The sequence below is a fragment of the Cygnus atratus genome, chromosome 11 (assembly GCF_013377495.2).
Source record: "Cygnus atratus isolate AKBS03 ecotype Queensland, Australia chromosome 11, CAtr_DNAZoo_HiC_assembly, whole genome shotgun sequence".
Lineage (NCBI taxonomy): Eukaryota > Metazoa > Chordata > Aves > Anseriformes > Anatidae > Cygnus > Cygnus atratus.
The window spans coordinates 11,067,644-11,081,575 of record NC_066372.1 but is presented as its reverse complement, the minus strand read 5'-3'; the positions used below and the strand labels follow the sequence as shown (position 1 = coordinate 11,081,575).

The following is a 13,932-nucleotide window of genomic DNA, read 5'->3' as shown; positions in this document are numbered from 1 at the left end:
GAGGATAGGAACGGTGCACAGGAACAAAACAGGGGCCATTCCCCCATACAGGTGGTTTTGCCACCAGCCCGGCCCCACGTCTCCAAAAGGGGTAGGAGGTAGAAAATGAAGGTGAATTCAGAGGGGAGTGCAAGTGGTGAGGAGAGGAGGACTGGGCGGGCTGCCTGGCAGTGCTGCCTGCCTGTTTTCTGCCCCGCTCAGCATCACAAAGAAGGTTTGAGAGGTGGCTGTGTGCAGGCTGTAAATCCCTGCTGCGGGAGGAGGCTCCGCTTGTGGTGCAGACAAAGGCAGAGCAAGAGCTCAGGCTGGCAGCTGGAGCCAGGCAGGGCAGATGCAGACACGTGGCAGCATTTATGTGGGGCTGTGGGGCAGCTCGCCTTCCCCTGCGATGCTGGCATCACATCCCAGCTCCCGCTGGAGGCTGGACCCACCGTGAAAGGGCTCAAGGAGCTTTGTGCTCCCTGCAGGTCAGAAGCAACAGCTCTGGGGAATCCCTACTCCATGCATTTTGGGGACCATTTGCCTTGATCTCTGGAGATCGGAGCCAAGGAAGGAGATCCCAGAACAGAGCAAAGCACAAAATCAGTCTGATGTAGCCTGTTTGCCTGCCCTATGTAGCACGGTTAAACTGGAAAAAGGTCTTTTTAGTCAGGGCTTGGAAGAACCAGGAGAACATCTCATGCACTGTTGTGGGCTCATAAAGCCTCTCAAGAGAACCACAGCTGAAAATTCCTATCAAGAAAAGCCTGAGTCCTTCTCCTTCAGTTCTCAGCACACATCTTATGAGCTAAAAGAAAATGGGGAGTTGGATGGTGGGGACAGAACCACGTCAGGTTGTTTGTACTGCTCACACAGCTCACAGACGTGCTTTCCTTCACCTCCCAAATCCCACCTTAACCTTTGCCTCCAAAATCATCCCAGACCTTTCTCCTTGCTGCTGCACCCTGCAAATTTTAAGCTGCATTTTCGGCCTATGAGTACGATGGTGATGGCCTGCATCAGTGCATGGTTCTATATCACCAGGAAAGGCTGGAGTTCCTCCTCACAGCACTGGCCATCCCTCCTGCTTCCCCGGGCACCAGCACCATTCCTGGGGATGTTTTGGGGATCTGAGGCAGGCTCAGGACTGAAAGAGGCAGCAGTGGGGAAGGCTCTGCCTCCCTGAGGTGGGGAAAGCAGGTGGGGGGCTGCCCCAGGGAGGGAACAGCTGGAGAGGCCACTGTAGGGGCAGAGCAGCTGAGACAGCCGCACGGTGATGAATTGCTCTTGTCCCTGTGCCAGCTGGAAGATTTATGTTTGTGCCATGGAGTGGCAACGTCTGGGCCTGGCAGTGCTCTGCCTGGCTGCACCAGCATTTTGACATTGAAGGCACCTCTAAAATCCTTTCAAACACAGCCCACAGGCATCAGATGGCGTGGAGGAAAGCCACCGAGGGACACAGAGGTTGGGCAGAGCTCAGGAGCCTGCCTGGAGCAAGCATGCTGCCCAGGTGCTGAGCAGAGGCCAAAGGGACCAGGTCACCCTGCAGATGGACAGTCCCCCCATACCACGCGCCCCTTTTCCCCTACATGCCTTGGCAGGTCCAAACCACCCAGGGAGATCAGCAACATCCTGTGGACAAAACTACACAGTAAAAAACCTGTTGGGGTCCTGAAAACCCGGCATGATTTCTTTAGGAGTGCTCACATCCAAATCCCACTGGGGAAGGCATCCCATGGGCAGGAAGCTGTGCTGGGACAGCCCCACCACTGCCAGTGATGGGTGGCAGCAGCTTCACACCTCCTTATCCACACCTGCCAGGCCCTGGCACTTATCTCCACATCCACTCGCCACCTCCCTGATCACTTCCATGTTTGGCTGATTCCTCCTTATCACCACAGTGTTTATCTTGGTGGTGTCTGTTCCAGCAGCTGAGATCATTGTTATTCTGACAGCCGAGCATCCGAAGCATGAGCCCCGCCACCTCCTTCCTGTCTGCAGAGAAACTAGCACCATGCACACCGAGTGTGCAGCACCCAGCATGCAGCCGGGCGAGCACCCAGCTCAGGCCGAGAACCAGGATCAAGACCTTGGTGGACACCACGCTCAGGGAGGAATCCCCTGCTCGCTGCGTGCATCGCTGGAGGTCCTCCATCCCCACCAGGCACAGACAGCATGTCCTGCCAGAGATGCTCTGCATCTCCACACCACCCCACCTTCTCTTTTGGTTGCTTCTTCCCCACCACAGCCGCGCTGGTCCAACACAGCAATTGCCCAGGGCCAGGCACAGAACAGGACAAGGACTTCTCCCTCCACTATCCCATGCCTTGAGTTTCACGGGTTGTGATGACCCCATCTCCACTGCTCAGTGATGCCTGTCCTGTCTTCGTATCTTCGTGTCTCTGTGGGGCTGATGACAGCGTTAAACTCGCCAGTCATGAGAGCAGACACACACACCAGGATGCTGCACCCACTCTAGGCCCAGCATGAGGACACAGATGGTGACAAGGTTGGCCACAGATGAGCAGGAGCACCACTGTAGCCCTGCGGGAAGGGTGAACTGGGACCCTTTGGGTGCAGACAAGGGAAGGTGAAAGGCAGCACTGGGGCAGGAGGTGGACAAAAGCCACCCAGGCACACGGGGCATTCAGAGATACCACCAGAGAGCCCCTCATCCACCAGCTCCCGGGTTTGGTGTTGTGGAGACGCAGCGGTTCCCACTGCCACTGAGGGACCAGCACATACACCAGGGCCTGGGACACGTTAACAGCAGAGGCTGAGGAAAGAAGGAGATGGGCACGGGCAAAGGGGGGCCAGAAAAGGCCCGTTCCATCTCCCTTCACACCTCCGAGCTCTTTTGGTATACAGGCACGGAGTGACAGGAGCGCCTCCTCTGATGCAGAGCTCCTTTGTTGTGAGCCTTGGTTTTATCAAATTCAACCAGAACTAGATGGCCGTTATGAACGTGAAAACCCTGTCAGACGCTCCACGACCGGCCCCGCCAGCAGCCCACACGGCGCTGAGGGCACGGCCGCGCGGGGCGCGCAGGCGCACACTGCCGAGCGGAGGAGGGGGCCGCCCCTTTCCCCCCCCCGCGTCGCCATGGCAACGCCTCGCGGCCCGCCCCGCCGTGAGCTCAGCGCCTCCTGCGCTTAACAGCGCGCCCGGCGAGCTCGGCGCCCAGAGCCCCGGTAGCGCGCCGTGATCGTATAGTGGTTAGTACTCTGCGTTGTGGCCGCAGCAACCTCGGTTCGAATCCGAGTCACGGCATCGCCCCGGCGGTACCACGGCACACGGGCTCCGATTTTTTTTCCCTTATTCCGCTCCTTCCCCACATGTTCCAGCGCGCCCTTCGCGTCGCCTATTTACACTTTCGCCCCGCTTTTTGCACAATTTTCGCTCGTTCCCTCCCCCCCGCCACCGCTACCCCCACCGGCTCCCTCCGCCGCCTCGCCGGGCCGGGGAAGGCGCCCGGGGGCCCTGCCGCAGCTGCCGGGCACGGCCGGGGACCGGAGCCAGGCCCCCCGCCGGCCCCCGAGGCCGCGTTACCGCCGCGGGGCTCCCCCGAGCGAAAATTGTGGAACCGAGCGGGACGGGCGTGCAAGGCGTCCGTGTGGCGGGGGCGATGCGAATGGGCGCGCTGGCACACGTTGGTAAAGGAGAGGAATGAGAAAAAAAAAAAACAAAAACATATCGGAGCCCGTGTGCCGTGGTACCGCCGGGGCGATGCCGTGACTCGGATTCGAACCGAGGTTGCTGCGGCCACAACGCAGAGTACTAACCACTATACGATCACGGCGCGCTACCGGGGCTCTGGGCGCCAAGCTCGCCGGGCGCGCTGTTAAGCGCAGGGGGGGCGGGGCCGGGCGGGGCCCCCTGCAGGCAGCGCCTGGGGGCCGGGCTCCCCGCGGCCTGTGCTGGGGAGGTGCAAAACCCCCGCCGCTGGTGCTCGGGGTTGGCCGCGGCAACGGGCACTCAGCGCAGCGGGGTGATGCCGGCGCCGTGCATGCCCGCGGGGGGTGCACCCTGCAACGTCCTGCCTCGAAAAGTTGTTTCCAAGCCAGGCTTTGGCCGTCCATCCTGCGTCCCTCTGCCTAATGCAACTTTGCGCCGCCATATCCCTCTGCCTAACGCCCTTTTAGAATTTTTTCCTGGCATTTCTTCTTCCAGCTTGCTTCCTGCAAAGCTCCCCGCTGGGACGGGAGCACCGCAGGGGTTTGGCCGCAGGGTGCTGCCGTGGCCGCCCCGCCGTGCTCCGCCGAGCACCCTCGCGGCTGACGGTGCGGCCAGGGCTGGGCGCCAGGGCGTGAGCCCGGGAGGAGCCGAGCTATCGCTATGGGTTGACCCAGCTCTTTGGACTGAGCTGTTAATCCGTAACTGCACGGCACCAGGCCGGAGCTGCGGGGCTGGCGGGTGAGCACTGGGGCCCAGCGGGCTCAGGGACTGGGGTGGGGGACAAGGACAAGGGCCCTACGCGTGGCTGTGCTGTCCCACGGCCGGGCAGGGACCGTGGGGGGCACCATGTCCCCACACAGGGGGCACAGGGGGCATGGGAGGGGGGTGTTGATTGTCTGCCTGCCCACCTGGCACCACTCCCAGGGCGGAGGGCGGCCAAGGAGGCCTTGGCAAAATAAAAGGCAGCAGAGCCATGGGGGGGGGAGTGGGCACTGGACCCCCCCTGCCTCAGGGTGCAAGTGCCTGCAGCTCTGGGGGGAGCTGGGAGCACTGGGGAAGCTCCGAGGGGGTCCCCAGACCCTGGGACTGGGAGGTGCTGGGGGAGGTCCCTGGGCTGGAGGGGTCCTTCCCTCTCCACCTTGTCCTTGCCGTCCTGACATGCACACCTCCAGAGCAAGGACTCCTCGCCATTCCCTCTGTCCTCACGCAAAAGTGCTCCTGCAGTCACCCGCTGCCTTCTCTGTGACTTCTCTGCACTTCCCCTGTCCTTCTTCCAGGTAGAGGTAGCGGTCGGGTGGCCAAATGAGATGCTGCAAGGAGCCCTGCACTGGTGGGAACACTGGTTCTTCTAACTTTGCTGGACCAGTTCTCCCAGTACAATCCTCCTTTAGGACTAGTCCCCATGCAAATCACAGTTTACTCCTACCCATCACTCCTGTGCTGTACTAGTTACTATCAGGAAAAGACCTTCCTTATCCTCGTCTGAAGGACACGGGTGCTCCAAGAGCTCTTGATGGGACATGCGACCACTCTTATTTTTCGCAAACCCCCACAACATTTTTGCAAACATCTTCTCCACCTTGGAGGAGGGGTGCTAGCTCTCCCTGCAGCACTGCTGGGGTCTAATCCTCTCCTGTAATTCTTTGGAAGCATGGAAGAGCAAGGACCCTCCCATAGTTACAGGAGAACAAGCAAGCCAGCGCACCAGCCCCATGGCTTGAGGACACCACGGGATGGTCTGGTGCTTTGCTGGTGCAGGAGATGCTCTGAATGCTAACTACAAAGGGTGTTCTCCTCAGAGACCCCAAACTGTCAACAGGGGTCAGATATTTGTCCCTCCCAGAACTGATTCCAGCTTTCTCTCTCCGGCCAGCTGGTCCCTCACCGTGCTGTTTCTCTAATGCAGTGAAGCAATAGCGCACCTGGAGATGGAAGAAAACCAGATATCCCTGGACAACCTTGAGAAGGGCATAGACAACCCAGCTTTCGAATCCCTGGTAAACCCCCCCCCTTCCCCTCCCACAGGGCCACAGGAGCAGCTTGGGGTGCTCCAGCTAACAATGTTTTCCAGGGTGAGGAGAGACTCCACGAGGACCATGATGGTCCGCGTGGTGGGAGCAAGGAGGAAAGGCGAGGAGAAGGGAAAGGGAGAGTCTCCTCATACTGCAGGTAGGATAACCCCTGTAGATTCATGCACGTAAAGTATTTCCAGTGGTCATAGCAAGTCTGAAATTGGGCTGATCTTCGGGATAAATGGTGTGTGACTCTCCCCAGGAAGGCTCTGCAGCCAGCATCCAAGGCAAAGCGCTTCTGCAAGGCTCATGCCAAGACACTGCGGATAGTCTTCTGGGGGATCCTTGGAGCAGGTGAGGACTTCCCAGCACTGAGACCCCATCTCCACATCCCCTGGGCTGGCTCTGCCCCCAGCCTCTGAGCACCAGGCACCACTGCTCACATGGAGGTTGTGTCTATGCTCACCAGCCCCATTATCCAAGTCCCCCTCACGCCGCTGCTCCTGTCCATGAGCTACCTGCACCTCACTGTCCTCCCCTTTCTCTGCTTACACAAAGAGTTTGCTCTGCCTCTTCTCACTCCGTGTGCACCCAAACAGCTGAGATGCTGTCACCAAGGAGCCTGGCTGCTCAGGTGGTGCTACCTAAATCCTCCTCACGCATAAACAAGAGCCTCAAGGGTGGCCAGGGAAGGATGTTTTGAGGAAACAGACCTCATTGTTTGCCACAGTTAGTATTGTGAATCCCTATGGTTCTGATGTTTCTGACCCCCTACGTGCCTTCTCCAGCCTACCTGTGCTACCTCATTGCGGCCTGTTGGCTCAACTTCCAGCGAGCCCTTGCCTTGCTCATCATAACTGCTGTGGTTGTCTTCTTCATCTTATGGAGCCTCTTCAAGAAGCACTGTGGGGCAAAGGTATTGCTGCTCCTCAGCCCCGTTCAGAAATGCTTCCAAAAGTCCTGGCCATGGCTGAAATGGTGAGTGAGGAAGAGACAGGGCCGCATTTCCCCAGAGCCTGCGTCCCCTATCCTGTGGTCGTCCGGCCAGAGCGGGGCAGGCGTGACCGATAGCTGGTGGCACTGGGCATGTGCCCTAGTGTTGTGCAGGCACCTCATGGGTGATGAGGCACGACCCTGCCATGTAAAAGCCATGGCAGAAATGGCTTGCCACCACCTCTCTACCTCAGTAGCCTGATGGCTAGTTGTACCCCTCATTTGCATCTGAGCCCCAGGTTTCATCAGATGCATGTCCCGTAGGGTCACATCTCCCGCACAATTAGCTCCTGCCTTCATGGGGACTTCCTCTCTGTGACAGTCTGGGATTTACTTTGCAGGCTGCTGAGCGTGGTCCTCCTGGGCGGCCTGGTCACGTGGCTGGCTTTGGACACCGCCAGAAATCCAGAGCAGCTCATCTCATTAGCTGGCTTCTGCTTTATTTTGCTGTTTCTGTTCATCTTCTCCAAGCACCACAGCGCAGTATGTGTTTCAGGTGTGGCATGGCCTCACAAGAGGTGGCCACCCAGCACTGAGAGCTGAGGAGGATGTGGGGAACAAATGCTTCTTTCCCATTATCATCCCCTGATGGCCCATGGCTGGAGCAGGGGAGAAGTCCACAGGCTCCCTGGAGGACGCAAAAGCCCAGCAGGGCCCCTGGGCAGAGCTGGCCACAGCCTGGGGAGCAGAGCCCAGGCTGGATGGCTGGAGCCCCAAGGCCACCATACTGCTCTCCTGCCTGCTGCTCAACCCAGGGCTCCCCCGTGGTACCCCCATCCTGTTTTCCACCATGTCTTTAGTACTGGGGCAGACCCAGAGACCCAGCACCAGACCCGTACCTGAGCTTCAGGTGCCTGTGGGTGGAGGGGCAGAAGTGATTGAAGTCCCAGGGGTTTCCAATCCAGCCCTTTTCAATGTTTTGGGCAATCCCTCCATCCCCTTCCTCCAAAGTGTTAGTGAACAGGCAGTTTTGCTCTAGGGGGTCTGTACTACCACAAGAAGGTCTCCACTGCTCTTTTCCTCCCTGGCAAGCCTGGAAAGCTACATTTCACCAGCCATTTCCTGACTCCCACCAACTTGTCTCGTTCCTCTATCACCAACCTGGCTTCTGAGGGGATTTCTGACAAATAGCATCCCCATGACCATCACCCAAGAGCCACTGAAAGGGCAGGAAGCCAGAGAGGTAAGTCTGTAGGCTTTGGTAACACTTTGGTCCTCATTCTACTCTTGGTCCCCAGGTGTCCTGGAGAGCTGTTTTCTGGGGTCTTGCCTTGGAATTCGTAATTGGACTCTTCATCCTCCGAACAACCCCTGGCATCCAAGCTTTCCAGTGGCTGGGTGACCAGATCCAGGTACTGTTTCTGCTCACCCCATCCCATGCTTAAGCCCTCCAGGTAGCTCCCCTTGCGACCAGTAAGTAGAGCTGAGCGTGGCATGGGCTGGAGGAGCAGCAGGGAATGCACACCAGCATTCTTGTTGAGACTGGAGAAAAGCCAGCTCTTTCCTGGTTTTGTGGCACAGCCCAGGCCCTTTGGCACAGTGTCCCTTGCAGGCTGGAGTAGTGCCCCGTGCCTCAGGGACACCCCACCACTATCCCCAGCTTAAGTTTCACGGGGTCTTTATCTGCTGGGGCAATGAATCTAGCTGTGGGATTGCGGGGGCAGTCACCTGCTAGGCAGAAGACAGACGTCAGGGGAAGAGCTCATGGAGATCTCCCTCTTACCATATGACATCCCCAATTGCAGATCTTCCTGGGCTACACCAAAGCTGGCTCCGTCTTTGTCTTCGGGAACACGCTCGTTGAAGAAGTCTTTGCCTTTCAGGTCAGCTTGGGGAATGGGATGTGGGGAGGGAGAGGCAGAGCCTGGTTTTCTTCTGGCCTTGTCCAGAGCTCAACCAGCTCAAGGATGGGTCTCCCTTAGCTTTGTTCCCACCCATGGACCTCCTCAGAGCCATGGGGAATTTATACTGGTCCCTGTCCCTCCTGCTGGCCTGGCCCAGTGTTGTGGCACCCCAATAGTGTGGGCTGAATATGCAACACCATGCTATGCCCAGCCCATGTGGCAGGGGAGCCTGGTCCCCAAGTGTACTTAGATGCGCTGCTCAACTCCCCTTTAATCCTGCACCCTGGTGTCTTGACTGCAGACTCTGCCCATCGTTGTTTTCTTCAGCTGTGTGATGTCCATCCTCTATTACCTCGGTGCCATGCAGTGGCTCATCCTGAAGGTAGGGCCTCGTGTCTAGCTCTGTGATGGTGGTGGAAAGAAGGACCTGGTGGTTTCTGCAGCCACAATGAAAAGTTGATGGATGTCCCTGGAAAATTGGGATGGTACTAATTTGGTTTGACTTGTCCTGCTAAAATGATAGACACAGGACCCCTCTTTTGTGCACATCTTCCTGAGAAAGCCCAGCCCTGGGGTTGATGGTGCTAGCTGGTCTTTGGGCACTTCTGGAGATCACCACCATGCAGCTTGGCAAGGGCAGGCTGGAGGACCAAACAGTGCTCTGCTTCACAGGGTGGGTGGTAGGGTGTCAGGAGCCTTTGGGAACACAGTGGCCTTGTCTTTCCCCAGATCTCCTGGCTGCTTCAGATCTCAATGGGCACCACCCCTACTGAGACCCTGAGCGTGGCGGGGAACATTTTTGTGGGACAGGTAAGGCTCTGGGCAGGAGATCTAGCTCCTCAGTCCTTGCGGCTGAGCCTGCCCCAGAGGAAGGGTCTTCTCCTCCCTTCCCAGGAGACCTACAGCCCTGCATGGTGACAACAGAGGCTTTTCTTTCACACAGACCGAAGCCCCACTGCTCATCCGCCCGTACCTTGCAGACATGACCTATTCAGAAATCCATGCTGTGATGACTGGGGGCTTTTCCACCATTGCAGGCAGTGTGATGGGAGCCTATATATCCTTTGGGGTGAGTGCATGGGCAGATATAAGCCACATTTTCCCTGCTCAGGGGTCCTGACATGCCAGAACTGCCCTCAGATTGTGGGGGAAAAAGACCCACTGTGGTCCTCTTCCATAAGGGGCAAGGGGCCTCCATGCCCAGTCTCACCTCACCTCTGCTGGCCTCGCCAAAACTCCAGAGCTCTGCTAGGGACCCTCCCACAGCAATCAGGGTAAATCTTCTCATTGAATCAGGGAATAATTTAACCTGGAAGACCCCTTTAGAGGTCTCTGGTCCACCCTCTTGCCCAGACTGGGTAATGGCAAAGCCCGAGCAGGGTGCTCATCCAGGTTATCATTACCCCCCCACACCTCTCTGGTCTGCCCCACGGATGCCCCAATTCACTGGGAACATTTTTTTCCTTATGTCCAGCAGGAATTTCCCCACAGCAACCTGTACTGTGCTTCTCACCTTTTCACCAGGCACCTCTGAGAAGTGTCTTCCCTTCAGCCCCCTTCTAAGTACATGGGAACTGCAGCTCCCACCTGCTCAGCTCTCTTTTCTCCCAGCCGAACAAGCCCAGCTCCTCCAGCATCTCCTTGGCTGTCCTGTGCCGCAGCCCTCTGGGAATGCTCTCACCAGTTCATCGTTGTCTCAGAGATGGACATGGTGCCCAGATGTGGCCTCATCAGTGCTCCATAATGGGGAATAAACCTTCCCCTTGACCTTCTGGCTGAGCTACTGCTATTTAAACATTAATTAAGCTCCTTAAGGAGGGAGCCAAGGGTGAAAGCACAGAGAAATGAGAAATTGCCACGCAGAGGGCAGGGGAGGGGTGAGACAAGGCTGTTATGGTAATACGCTGCTCCTGCTGGGAGCTTGGCTGTTCGTCGGGGGTAGAAGTTCACAATGTTGCACAACTTATTGCTCTGATAATGATAGAAAGGGACAGGGAGGGGACAAAAATCATCAAGATTAAGTCAGACAACAACAGATTAACATCTCTGAGGTTATGATTGCTGCGGCTCCAGCAATGTCTCCATCCAGACCTACACATCCTCAATGGCCAAGATGGGAAATGCAGAGACACTTTCCGACCCTGAGCAAACAGAGAGCCCTGCACTGCTCCAGGTGTTGCTGGCCCTTGCTGGCCATGTCTTGGGGCAGCCCTGTGCAGCCTTGCACGGAGGTGCAGCGCCTGAGCCCACGGTCTGCCTGTTGCAGATAGACGCAGCATCACTGATTGCAGCCTCCGTGATGGCTGCACCCTGTGCCCTTGCTATGTCCAAACTGGTCTACCCTGAAGTGGAAGAGTCCAAGTTCAAGGGCAAAGAAAGCATCCACATCTCCAGTGGGTGAGTGGGAGCAGAGGGATGGGGCAGTGAGGTCGCACACATCCTGCCACAGCAGGGAAGTTGCGGGAGTAATTCGGGTCTTGCAGGTGGCAGAAGGTTGGGAGACCCTGTGGCATGCAGACAGCACAGTACATCCACAGAGCAAGACCAACCTCACACTGGAGGTGCCTGGCCACGTGAGCCTGTCTGGGTCTTTTTTCTCCCAGGGAAGAGCAGAACATCCTGGAAGCTGCTAGCAGTGGGGCTGCTGCCTCGGTGGGGCTCGTGGCCAACATCGCAGCCAACCTCATTGCCTTCTTGGCGGTGCTGGAGTTCATCAATGCTGCCTTACTCTGGTTCGGGGAGATGGTGGACATCAAAGGCCTCTCCTTTCAGGTATTCCCAAATCCCCTGCCCATCCCCACCTTTGCCCGCTGCCTCAGTAGACTGCTGAGACTCCTCCTTGCCTAGCGTTCACCTTGCTGGTGCTTGGCAAACGCTGGCAGCGGGTGCCCAAGCTGGGGGCTACACAGAGGCTCAGCTCTGCGTTGCTCCCTCCTGGTGCGCTCTTCCCAGATGATCTGCTCCTACGTCCTCATGCCCGTGGCCTTTCTCATGGGGGCAGACTGGGCAGACTCACCACTGGTGGCCGAGCTCCTGGGGATCAAGATCTTCCTGAACGAGTTCGTGGCATACCAGCAGCTGGCCACATACAAGAAGAATCGGCTGGAAGGCCTGGAGGAGTGGAACGGGGGCCAGAAGCAGTGGATATCTGTGAGGGCAACTGCCACCCCGCCGGGCACGGGGCAGTGATGGAGCCAGCTGAAACAGGGCACGGGGCCTGGCAGGGGAGTGATGGTTAGGGGGATGGGAGGACACCTACAGCCAACTAGACTAGAGTCCACTCACTACTGGGTTCGGGGTCATCCTGAAGGACCCACTGAAGTCACGTCCCACTGGTTCTGCTCTCCGGCAGGGCAGATCATGATGCTGTAGGGCCTCCCCCATGGTGCCAGCCCGACCTCTTCCACAGGCAGGCTGTCCCTCCCTTGCCTCCTTGCTGCCAAAAAAAAGCTGAAGTAGAAAGGATTGGGGTGGGGACTTATCTCCATCCCGGCTAGCTGGGCTGGGAGCTACAACATGGTGCTCAGCACAGAGTGCTGTGGGGCTGCTGCTGGGCTGAGGTGACTGTCCCCTGCCTTTGTGCCCTCCAGGAGCGTGCTGAGATCATCAGCACCTTTGCACTCTGTGGATTCGCCAACCTCAGCTCCATCGGGATCATGCTGGGAGGCCTGAGTGAGTGTGACCCATGTCCTGGGGGCTTGGGCATGGGGCAATGGGACCTGTGGGCGGAAGGAATTTGCTGCCTTCAAGCCTCAGCGTTCAGTCTCTGATAGCACGCAGCTAAGGAATGGGACTTACATGAGATACAGATGATTTTGCAGCGTACCATGGGCAAGGTCACCTGCACGTCCCACAAGCTGAGGTGCCACCATGAACAGAGGTTCAAAATCCAAAGTTCAAAGCAAGGAACAGAGACTCCAGCCCAAAGGGCTCTGACTGATCCCTCACGGGTGCAGGGCGGGCACGGCACTCTGCCAACACCCCCCACCATAGGCTGGGCAGACAGGCTGGGCCATGGCCAGGACCACCAAACACGATGTTACACCAGCGTGGCTGGGCAGGGCACTGGATGGCAGAGCCAGATGGGGACCTGGGACATGTCTCTTCTGTGTCCCTGACTGGGGCCAGAAGCAGAGCAAGGATCTGACTTGCCCTATTCTCTGCTTTGTCCCCGCAGCCTCCCTTGTTCCCCACCGCAAGGGCGACTTTGCCTCCGTTGTGCTGCGAGCCCTGCTCACCGGCATCTGCGTCTCCATGCTCAACTCCTGCCTGGCAGGTAGGTCCCTGGGGAGAACGGGCAAAGGACTGAACACCCCTACGAATGCTGGTGCAGGTGTAGGAAGGCTGGCTGCCGCCCCCATGGCTCTGACAGGGCCTCTAAACCCTCTGCCCTCTCCCTGCTGTGGCAGTTTGTCAGCATCCCCCAAATCCCATTGCTCTGCTGGGGCTCCTCACCCTCATCTGGGCTGCAACTGGGATATTTCAAGGGTGGATTTTGAGGCATTGTGAGGAGCTCCCACTGCTGCAGCCAGCTGGGAGGATGTGGTGCATGGGACTGGGTGTGCAAGCTTGGTCAGGGTGTGGGATTTGAGTGTGTGGTCCCTCAGAGACCAAACCACGAGGCCTTGTCCCGCAGGCCTCATGTACATGCCAAAGGAGGTGAGCGACTGCGTGACCTTCCTCAGCACCACCAACTTCACCTCTACCAGCTACCCCATATACACGTGCTGCAAGCAACTCTTTGCTAGGTAGGTGTGTGGCCGGGCCCTGGGAAGGGTCTGGAGCTATGTGGTCTTGCCTGGGGACCCGTGTGCATGGGGGTGGCAGACAGGGCTGGGATGGGACTGGCTCGTGTAGCTCGCACGCACATCCCATCTCCTTCACCCTCAGGCAGCTGGGCACAGTCGGCACCCAGCAAGCCAGCTCTCTGGCTCTCTCATCTGGGAGGATGAGGAGCCCGGCGTGAGCCTCTGAACCATCAGTTTTGGGATGGGGGTGGTAGGGTGGCTCTAGGCCTGATCGTGCCTCTCTCTCCTTTCAGCACGGTGCTGGAGAATGGGACACTCTCCTTCACTGGAGTCTGGGATGGCCAGGCGGAAAGCGTGCAATGCCTGATGCAGTGCTGCGGGCACTACAACCACACATCCTGCACATGGTGAACCCTGAAACTCACAGGCTGCTGCCGGCTCAAAGGGACATCGGGGTCTGCACGTGCCAGTCCCAGAGGCACGAAAAAAACCAGCATGGATATGTGTGTCTGGTCTTCTCCACTCCAGTGAAAGACAGCACCATGCACCTTGCAACCAGCAGCCCTGGGTGTTGGCCCCTTGGACACAGGGGAACTGCTCCAAAATAAACCTCAGGCTGTACGTACCCATGACTGAAGCTCCCCATAGCTGTTTTTTGCTGCAAACCTTGCAAGCCGAGCC

The 13,932-nt window shown here is 57.9% G+C and overlaps 2 protein-coding genes and 2 non-coding genes across 4 annotated transcripts in view; 3 read left to right on the top strand and 1 right to left on the bottom strand.

Annotated features, from left to right (window-relative positions):
• Positions 1 to 2,465: 2,465 nt before the first annotated feature.
• Positions 2,466 to 13,681, top strand: LOC118258106 (sodium/nucleoside cotransporter 1-like). The gene is made up of 18 exons (XM_035566683.1): positions 2,466 to 2,488; positions 5,561 to 5,651; positions 5,726 to 5,823; positions 5,929 to 6,020; positions 6,455 to 6,644; positions 7,001 to 7,142; positions 7,898 to 8,011; positions 8,405 to 8,482; positions 8,805 to 8,885; positions 9,233 to 9,313; positions 9,447 to 9,572; positions 10,770 to 10,900; positions 11,107 to 11,275; positions 11,456 to 11,653; positions 12,094 to 12,175; positions 12,681 to 12,779; positions 13,140 to 13,251; positions 13,545 to 13,681. Exons 1-18 carry the CDS (start codon positions 2,466 to 2,468, stop codon positions 13,660 to 13,662), a joined length of 2,025 nt encoding a protein of 674 aa, XP_035422576.1. The 3' UTR covers positions 13,663 to 13,681.
• On the top strand, positions 3,178 to 3,249 carry TRNAH-GUG (transfer RNA histidin (anticodon GUG)). The gene has a single exon. It is a non-coding gene; the product is annotated as a tRNA-His (tRNA).
• Positions 3,707 to 3,778, bottom strand: TRNAH-GUG (transfer RNA histidin (anticodon GUG)). Its single transcript has one exon. It is a non-coding gene; the product is annotated as a tRNA-His (tRNA).
• Positions 3,740 to 13,932, top strand: part of SEC11A (SEC11 homolog A, signal peptidase complex subunit) — a 145,637-nt gene continuing 135,444 nt past the window's right edge. The window contains exon 1 of the mRNA XM_050713117.1: positions 3,740 to 3,757. The gene's annotated coding sequence lies outside the window, so the exon portion shown is untranslated. The remainder of the gene's footprint in view (positions 3,758 to 13,932) is intronic.

Excerpts from the sequence above, each read along its gene's own strand:
- LOC118258106 (XM_035566683.1), top strand. The coding sequence starts at position 2,466 with ATGAGGACACAGATGGTGACAAG. Across the intron at positions 9,573-10,769 it reads GAGCCTATATATCCTTTGGG|ATAGACGCAGCATCACTGAT; the intron begins GTGAGTGCATGG and ends TGCCTGTTGCAG. Across the intron at positions 12,780-13,139 it reads GCTCAACTCCTGCCTGGCAG|GCCTCATGTACATGCCAAAG; the intron begins GTAGGTCCCTGG and ends CTTGTCCCGCAG.